This window comes from Haliotis asinina, chromosome 2 (genome assembly GCF_037392515.1).
Source record: "Haliotis asinina isolate JCU_RB_2024 chromosome 2, JCU_Hal_asi_v2, whole genome shotgun sequence".
NCBI lineage: Eukaryota > Metazoa > Mollusca > Gastropoda > Lepetellida > Haliotidae > Haliotis > Haliotis asinina.
Genome location: NC_090281.1, coordinates 49,135,233 through 49,145,166, shown reverse-complemented (window position 1 = coordinate 49,145,166; position 9,934 = coordinate 49,135,233). Strand labels below are relative to the sequence as shown.

The window sequence follows — 9,934 nt, the reverse complement described above, 5'->3', positions numbered from 1 at the left end:
CGCAACAGTGTTCAAATACGTACAAACTTATAAAGTTCGAACCGATTATCGCACCCGGCTCTTCGAGCGTGTCCCTATGAGCCGCGATTGGTTCAATAATGTCAGATCATCCTCGACCCCTGGCAAACCAGCCTCCCGTCAACTAATCGCCACTTCACCGGGGACCGCCGAGTCTCTGAACTGTTTGGAACGGTCACGCTCCACGAAGCATTCCAGTCTCGTCTACCTGTGTGCATTTGCCGTTCACGGCCGGCCCCTTCCGGCTATACTGAGTGACGTATGAGGCAGGGAGCCTTGTAACCTGGATATCACTGCGAGTTATTATAATGGCCCAAGTTCAGCGACTGGCATCGGCAACTATGGATAATCAGGCCCCCGAAAATGGTGAACTCCTGTCCCTCAACGACTACGACCACGACGATGTCAAGATCTCCAAACGCACAGGTAGGTTCGAGAGTGTACCTTTGCAGTCAATATCGTCACAGCGGTATGTGAGGCCTGCAAGGTGTGTTTTTGTTGACGTTCTTATTTCCCTGTCACTGCTGCACAGCTGATCTCATGGATGAAAAAATACTTAGATACTTTTACAACGGGACTTTTATTCAATTGGACTGCAATGTTAGGATTACAAACAAGTTTTGTGTGTTCTAGACTCGACCTCGCGCAGCGTTTGCTATCCGAGTTGTTGATTTCGCGGGGTGTGCTAGTTGACATGTTATGTACAAACGGGACAAGGTGACAATTGCTGCGTCGTCAGTGAGGATATTTTCAGGTCGGGAAAATCATTGATTTTTCTTTCCGACAGCCTCGTTTCCGAGGACCGATAAATATAGCTCGATCGAAGATTTAGCTGGGGACGGAGGGGGTCGCTCGTAGTAAACGTTTAATAATACAGTAGCGTGGATGTGGGTCGCGGCTATTGGACACAGTCACAACTACAACACGGATCATGGTTATCTATGGTCTGATGAAATATACAACACCATACCTGTAATTAACAGGTAGTTGGCTGCAACTAACAATAACCGGAAGAAGAAGGGGTTATGAATGCGTTGCAGGTGTAGCCGTGTAGCTTGAAATTCACGGATTAATTGAACGGGTTGTTTGTACTGGATACACCTGGCTGCCTGAGTCACGCCTTTCGCGCATTCCGATACTCAAGTAATGTAAATGAAATGTACAAGTTGTGCTAATGCTATTCGTAGCCGTATTGCAGCTAGGCACACGGCAATGGGTGAAATATACATGGGTTTCACTAGTTTTAACACTATGGGTCGCTGTTGGTTGGGGATCAATAATATGCAGGAAATACAAAGGTAGTTTCTCCATTCTTCCAGGTACAGGCTGTCAAAGCCCCGTGGCAATATCTTCTTTTGATTAATCACAAAACTTAGCTGTATCCATGATTATGGATTATCGACAGACGTAATTTTGATGAACACTGTTTAATCGCTTTCTTTGCATAAGAACTTAAGTTTAGACAGAATTGTGGATTTACATTAATTAAAATACCCCGTTCCCAGTTACGAGCTGGCTATTTTATATATTTCCTAGTTTTGTCCATGGGACAACATTGAAAATTTTAATATTGTTCTCCCACACACCCCACACCCATAATAAAACAAAAACACCCCCTACTCCCCCTACAAAAAAAAAAAAAAAAAAAAAAAGACAATCCCAAAACAAACGAACATTCTGAGTACATCTCATAAAATATTCTGTAACGTCTAAACAACGCCTGGCTTTAATCTAAATTCATTCTGTAAAGGGACTAATATGACGAAGCAATGGTGTAAGCAAAACATGGAACAGAAGCGTGTACCCGATATATTATATTTTGGCGATAAACTTGAGCACTGAAATGTATATTTATGGTATCTCCTCTGACTCAAGTTATTCTTTAATAGTGTTCAGACCTCTTGTACACATATATTAGTATAAACATAATTGCATTACCACAATTACATATGACGTCATTTGTGACGTAATAATCAATATCATTTGAATATGTTAAAATGACAGACATGTTCGGTTACATAGATCTGTAAATAAAACATTTCGTGACAAAATGTTATTGATAATTTGACATTGATTGTTTTCTTCAGTGTCACCTGACAAAACGATGTTGCTGTAGTTGTTTGTTTAGAGGTAGTATCGATAGACAATCAGGGGAGATCCAACCAAAATAGACAAGCATTTTGTTGATAAAACATATACTTGTATAAGCTACATTTCCGATAGCTGACACAGATCCATGTGTTTTAGTTGCATATGTGTAAGTGCTTAAAAACTGTACTGAACAGAGTTCAACTAATCCGCACAGGGCTGTGAGTCTGTTCGGTATCTGCACGTAAAACTGTTCTGTACAGGGTCGAGAAAAGGGTTTGTATATCTGGTAGTAAAACTGTTCTGTGCAGTGTCGTAAAACTGTTCTGTTCAAGGTCGTGAAACTGTTCTGTTCAGGGTTGTGAAACTGTTCTGTCCAGGGTCGTGAAACTGTTCTGTCTAGGGTCGTGAAACTGTTCTGTTCAGGGTCTTGAAACTGTTCTGTACAGAGTCATGAAATTGTTTTTTACAGGGTTGTGAAACTGTTCTGTACAGGGTTGTGACACTCTTCTGTTCAGGGTCGTGAAACTGGTCCGTTGCAGGGCTGTGAAACTGTAATGTGCAGGGTTGTGAAATTGTTCTGTGCAGGCTTGTGCCAGCGTCGTGACATCATGATGTGATACGACTACTGTAAACAATACCAGTGACTATTTCTTCTCCTACCAATGACTTTTATTGACCTGTCTCCTGTAGTTAGAATCCCAAATGTCATACTCATATTGTTCCATGCCAAAAGACGTTCATATGGGCGAATTATTACTTCGTAAAATACAGTTGGAAGTCTCTTGTCAATGATTTATCCATTAAGCCACAGCTTGTAATGTATTCCCTTTGTCCCTTATAGGACATACTGTTTAAACGATATGAAATACGAACAGTTACCATTCATCTTCAGCGACCATTAAAACATCCAGGGATGGATAATAATATGCATTTTTGTCATGCTATCTGCAGGCTCTGCTTACTCTTTCGAAGCCTCTTTTTTAATGCATGCAACAGTCTTACGTTGAATGTTAAGCCTCGCGTCATTTAAAGTACCATATATGTAAAAGGGATCATTAAATGATTCATTTACAAACTTTATGCTTTGCCAGTTCCGCGGGATATGGGCTTAACACAGAATTTGTCTGTTGTATATATTCTCTATGTTAAATGAATTGAAATATATATCTAAATATTCACCGTGTCGTCACTAGGTGCCATTTGGCTATCATTGTATTACTCACGTGCAAACACTTTTAGGGGACAATACTGAATTCAGTTTTAAAAGTATATATAGAAATCAGTTTAGATCTACAATATATACTTTTCATAACCCGTATGTGTAATATCGAGAATAAATTGACAGTGCGCTCCCATCTCTTTGATGTTGGTACCAGGTGATGAATTACAAAACACGTCATCAAGAGCGAATACAATATGTGCAGGACAGTAGCGTATACTTGGCATTGCTGGTGATTGAACGTCCAGATCCTTATTTCTGGATAATTGCAGCATTTTATGTAGAATGTATTGCGTTTCTAGTAAATATCGTTCGGGAATCAGAATGCGAAATTTCCTGATATGCGGGGTCCGGATAAGCGGGGTTTCAGTGTCGTTATGTCATAGATAAAGAATGAAGTGTTTGGTGGGCTATTGTGTTTGGAGATACTTGTATTCCAAATGTTACAACCCAAGATATTTTTCTGAAACATAACATTTAAATCCTAAATGTGTTGTATTGTGTATGTATTGAGGGCCGGAGGGGTAGCCAAGAGGTTAAAGTGTTCGTTCGTCACGCCGGAAACCCGGGTTCGATTCCCCACATTGGTACAATGTGTGAAGCCCATTTCTGGTGTCCCGTGAGGTGATATTGACGGAATGTTGCTGAAAGCGGCGTAAAACTCATTCACTCATTCTACATGGGCAAGGCGTTATCCGTATATTAGCCCACGTCTCACACCACAAGGACAGCCGAGCTCCATTATCCTGTACCACTGTGCATACACCGCTTTTTCTTCGTGCCCTCTACAGATGTTGACACTGTACCCATTCTGTACACAAACTGTACCTAGCCTTAATGCGTACTCGCACGTTCTGATTTAATACCTTTTTGGAAGCGTCTTAGAAATCGATTTCCTTCGCAAATCCTTTCTCGTAAGTTCACTTGATTAAATACATGTGTTGAACCTCGCTGTGATTTACAGTAGACAGGGCAGATCAAGGTTGTGTAGCGTGCAGTGGGATAGCTTAGTACAGCGATCGCAGTGTGTGCTTTTGTAGATTTCATCTTCTCCCATCCGTCTTGTTTTCACCAGTCTAATCTTTAACCATGAGCATCCTATTATTAACCCAGTAGTTCAGAAATGCATCAATCGTTCAATGAGCCCATCCCCCGACTTGAAGTCCTTAAGGAACGGTTGGAGTAGACTAGTTGTTAAAGTGTTCGCTCTTTACGCTGACGGCCATGGTTCGATTTCCTACACTGGTACAATGTTTGAAACGAATTTCTGATGTCCCCAGTATTGACATTGCTAGATTATTCCAAGAACGGCGTAAAATTATGCTCTCTCATTCGGCCCTCGTTCTGGTTGTTAATCCAAGAATCATGTCATGGACAACATCATTTATGTCTCTTGCTATGTTTAAGCAGCACTTGGACTCGGCGTTTGATGGCTACCTTTAAGCATGCTGGGTGCGGTGGGGGTAGCTAAGAGATTAAAGCGTTCGCTTGTCACACTGTAGACTCAGGTGCGATTTTCTGCATGTGTACAATGTGTGAAGCGCATTTCTGGTGTCCCCTGCCGTGATATTGGTGGAATATTGCTAAAAGCGGCTTAAAACTGAACGCATTCACTCGCATTAAAAATGCCTTCGGTCGAATTTGGCGCATGTATTGAAAAAAACCCAATATAGGTAGGCACAGTGAAATCCTGTCAAGTTGAGCTAACCGATCGGACAATACCTCCACTTGAACCACGGGGAAGCTTTACAACCTTTCATGTTCTGATTCTGTATGTCTTGACACTGCGAGCTGTCCGTTTTGTTGTTGACACCCACCGGACAATACGCCACCCTGACTTCAGGGCAGCGTCTAACATAGACTCACGCTTAGTCTCTGAAGAGATATTATATTGATAAAGCAAATAATCCAATGAGCTCGCGGATTCAGCACCCGAGGAAATCTAGTGTTGCTTCATCTTTTGCAATAATACTTTATTTTGACAGAAACAGATCACTTAAATCACACACATTTGAAATTGCTGCTGTTTAGATTTGCTGCCCATGAGACCTTCTCTTTCTTGCAGGCGAGGTTAATAAATGCGGTTCAGTTACTGTGAGATAGACTACCCATGCATGTTACGATGTCATATGTCAAAAGCCAGGTCCGGTCATTACGAGCTGGCTGTCGGAAAATGCATCACCTGACTTGACCTGCGGGTCAGCGTGAGAGGCGGGGTCCCTGCATGTTATGCTGCCATAGGTCACAGCTAGATCCGAGCACTGGCCAGGGAATAGGGTGTTAGATTTACTCTGGTGAGATTAGTCAGTGTTTCTGACACTTGGAGGGGTAGTGGGGTAGCCTAGGGGAACTGTCATAATGCCGAAAGTCCGGGTTCGATTCCCCATATAATTACAATGTGTGAAGCCCATTTCTGGTACCCCCTGTTGTCATGTTGCTGGAATATAGCTAAAGTGTCGTAAAACCCATATCTCGTATTCACTGGGCCCTTGTGAAAGTGTTCATACACTGTACCCATTGTTGGAATCTAACGTGGGTCTTCGGCACTGGCACACGTAGAACCATAAACATCTCCAACCGGGGTGCAAGTCTCATTATTCTAAACACTCAAGCGACACAACTCTGCTCAGTGAATGTCGACAACTTAGACGAACCAGGCCCCTGGTTACTAAATAATGTAATTTTAATTGCACTGAACCATTCCTTGCACAACTGTTCGAAAAGCCGGAACTACCAAATATCATGAAATCTTGATAACCCGTGCTTCATTAAGATCACCATAGGGAAGAATCACAAACGGCGAGTCGAGCACCGAAGTCCGTGAACCACTGGCTAAGAGGGAAAGGTCAAGCGTTGAGAAGACGTGTGCTTTGACTGGTGGTAGCGGTGACGGCATGACGTTGGGAAATGTCGACCACAACAGCAAATACACCATACCACAGTTCGTTAATTATTTCGTTTCTGCTCGTCAGCCCCCCATGGGGTCTATGATCGAGGGATACCGCTGGACTTCCGCCATCGTCAGTAACCAGTGTTGTAGAAAAGGCGATGAACGACGTGTGTATAACGGAACATCCTGAATTGCCATGACCTTTACAATAACATGAACGGCTATTTGCCAGCTTCATCAACCGTCCCACCCTGAACTGGATGTGAAATACATGTATATATAATCTTTTACTGCCAGTGTGTAAAATATTTGAATTTTTTAGTTCGTTCACAAAACACCATGACATTAAAATGTTTTTGAAAACAAAATTAAGACTTCAGTCCATTTTCTATTACGACAACTAATTTCAAACATTTTGAAGTTGTTCATCACGGAGTGACTGGAAAAGATGGAATTAAAGGAAAATTAGTATGCATGTTTTACTATATTCTTCCAATCCTAGGATAAATAATCTATCGATGTTTCAAAGCCCTTTTGAACTTTTGGAATAATATTTTTGCCCGTGTGTTTAACAAATGGAAAGAAAAATTCAGTCAATTCGTAAGTTCATAGCAATATTGTGGTATTTCATGAATTACCTGGGTAAATCACAATTCAATGGTTGATCATACGTGGCATATGTAGGTGGGGTGGTGTCGGTACTCCCCATATTGTTGTGCTACATTTTGGCGACCCCTTCTCCTTCCCTGGATACGTTTTCTTTCTTGACACCCCTCCCCTAAACGACCAGTTCCTTACATGAACAGCGAGATGGGCGTATAGCTTGAATCACGAAGACTCGACGGGTATGGGGTACAGGTGTTAGGGTTCCTACGTTTTCATAACAGCGAGGAGATTTATGTGGTTTTCGTAATAGTGAGGTTTCGAATTTATGATTTGCCTAGTTACGAGGTCTTGAGGTCATCTTGTCTTGAGTGGCGTTTTATCTACTTTGAGGAAAAAAAGAACTGTGAAGCCTTTGTTGTTTGTAGTTGACTGTTTTCCTTTTGTTGATGTTGATTCAGCGTATGGGGAAAGGAGGACACAATAGCGTTAAAGATATCAAATTGTAATATGTGTAAACATCTACAAAGAACAACACTTCCAATATATTAATACAAATTCATAATAGCGCTATATTTAGTTCTAAAGGTAGACAAATATAAAGCAACACACTATTACTGTTCTGGTTAATAGTTCAGTGCACACTTTGTTCTCCGCTCCCTGAGAAGTATTCAACCCAGTCTGCCAATGAGGCATAAGAAGACGGTTCATTGTAATATTTGTATATCACTCTACCTGTACTTATTTAATGCTGGTATTAAAACCTCAGTCCAGAGAGGGGTGAGTGAGTGAGGTTAATTTTACACCGCAGTCATTGCCACTAGGCCTTCATTCAACACTCAGACTCGGCAGCGGGAAGTTTAGTCTTAAGTTACTCGTCCGTAGACTGGTATCAGTCTGAGTTCCAATATAAGGACCCCCTTGTGCAATGCGTGGACGCATCAGCTGCGAAGTGCTATTTAATGATAATCCTCTAATAACCGAAACTAGGCTATAATTATACCAGTCCCCCGGGATACAAAGCAGGGTCGTTGCTGTCGGTGTCTTCATCAGGCGGTGGTAGTTTCCGGGGGAATTATAGAACATGATGCGTTTCCATAGAAACATATTTTATTATTCGCAAAGGACAGAGCTGCTTTCCGGAGTGTTATAAATATTCCTGGCACCTATATAAAAAGATCCTAACTCATGGTTTTGGGAACCTTTGTAAATATTCTTGTTCTTTTACTTCACTATGTTTTTCTTTGAAATTAAGTTTGTTTATTTTTTCATCTTGCCGGTTCAAAGTATCCTGTCGAAAGCATGATTTATGAGCAGTCGTATATACGTAGTGTTTAGTGACCCCGTTTTTAAAAACACTCAGGATATGTTTCAAATGTTGTTATCCAGCTTGTGTTACAGTGGTGACTTCTGTCATGTCGTGCTTTCAGCCTTTCATGTCTTCAAACCAACTCAGGGGCGGTCGGGTGGCCATGTGGTAAAAGCGTTCTCTTGTCACGCAGAAAACCTGGGTTGGACTCTCCACATGGGCTCAATGTGAAGCCCATTTCTGGCGTGGTAGTGCTGGAATATTGCCATTAGCGGCATAAAACGTCACGCACTCAAACCAGTTCAAACTTCAGAATTTTCTTTCCGAACATGACCGAACGTGCAATCACGATTACAACCAAGCTATGTAAATTTCAGTAAGTTTGTTCATGATATCGAACACTGGTTTCGCTGACCAACATTTGAATTCTTAAATAACGTAGTGTTACAGATGTCCTATCTATTGCGTGGCGTTATTGTATGATCAACATCTGCGTTCACTTGCCACCGTCCGGTGTCTCTGTGTTCGACTCCTAGATTCCTCCTAATATTTTGTCTTTAGTGTTCCCGCTGCGGAAAGTCACTCACCTCCCTACACACAGTGTCGCTGCATTCATTGGGAACATGGTAAAAATTTACCAATCTGTAAAATATCCAAACTGTGACGTCAGGGTCACGTGACACCAGACTAAACCAGAACAATGTATCGGTAATGGGAGCTATTTCCAGTCCATTAACTCTAAAATTTGAAATACCAGATGAAACCCCGAAGTTTGAGATTCATAATTCATACTTTTCACATGCCATGCTGGTATTATGAACGTGCAGAACGCCTTCAGTTTCAGGAATTCAATGTTTTAATGTCTTTCCGCTTCAAAACAACATTTTAATGTCTTTTGTTTCGTATTTCAAAATGACATAACAAACATGATACTCTACTATACATGAAAAATTTATTTTAACGGTCTTTGTAGATGTGATCTCAGTTCAAGTTAATCGTTTATTTGATATAAGGAATTCTTTATTTTCTGTAATTCTATGTGAAAATAAGCAAACAAAGCTGTCGGGACTAAAACGATTTACCTTCCCCCAAAAGTAAATATGTGAAATTCTAAAATAAAACATAAACGTTCATTAAACTCGATTTTAAAATAATCGCCGAAATACTTAAAACGTTTGAGTGAGTGAGTTTAGTTTTATGTTGCTACTTGCACTATTCCGGCAATTTATTCCGAAAAGAAAAAGAACTTCACACATTGAACCCATGTGTGGAATCGAAACCGGATTTTGGCGTGACGTGTGAACGCTTTAATCACAAGTTTGCCCCTTATGTGCTTTGATGTGATACAAGACATGGGTGATTAACCGGTGATAAGTCGAGGTGTATTATCCATCCCAACAACCCGCCATGTATATGCCAGGGATCTGTATAATCGAGTTTGGACCAAACGATCCAGTGACTGACATGGTCATCGATGTTCCGCATCAGGGGCACGATGACATCGAACCCATAGTTACCCCTAGCAACAAGCATCAGTTGTTGAAGACCGATTGTAACCCGGATGTTCACAGGTTCATGTGTTTAAAGTTCAGTTTTCATCACATTCAAAGTGCAGCCTTCGCAGCAGACGTCCGCATTTACGTCGAACCAGTAAAATGTCACCGCGTTCCTCTCCCCGCCATTCATTGTGGCCCTTGACATTAATATTCCCTATTCATATGCAGCCTTTCTCTCATTGTCCCGGCAAGCACCTGTCAACTCTCTTGTTTTATTAACGCATCTTACCTGCAAGCATAACCCGACA

At 41.4% G+C, this 9,934-nt stretch overlaps 1 protein-coding gene across 1 annotated transcript in view; it reads left to right on the top strand.

The window, feature by feature from the left end:
• Positions 1-240: 240 nt before the first annotated feature.
• Positions 241-9,934, top strand: part of LOC137273852 (neuronal membrane glycoprotein M6-b-like) — a 107,694-nt gene continuing 98,000 nt past the window's right edge. Inside the window, exon 1 of the mRNA XM_067806729.1 lies at positions 241-444. Coding sequence (XP_067662830.1) covers positions 327-444 — 118 coding nt within the window. The 5' untranslated portion in view covers positions 241-326. The remainder of the gene's footprint in view (positions 445-9,934) is intronic.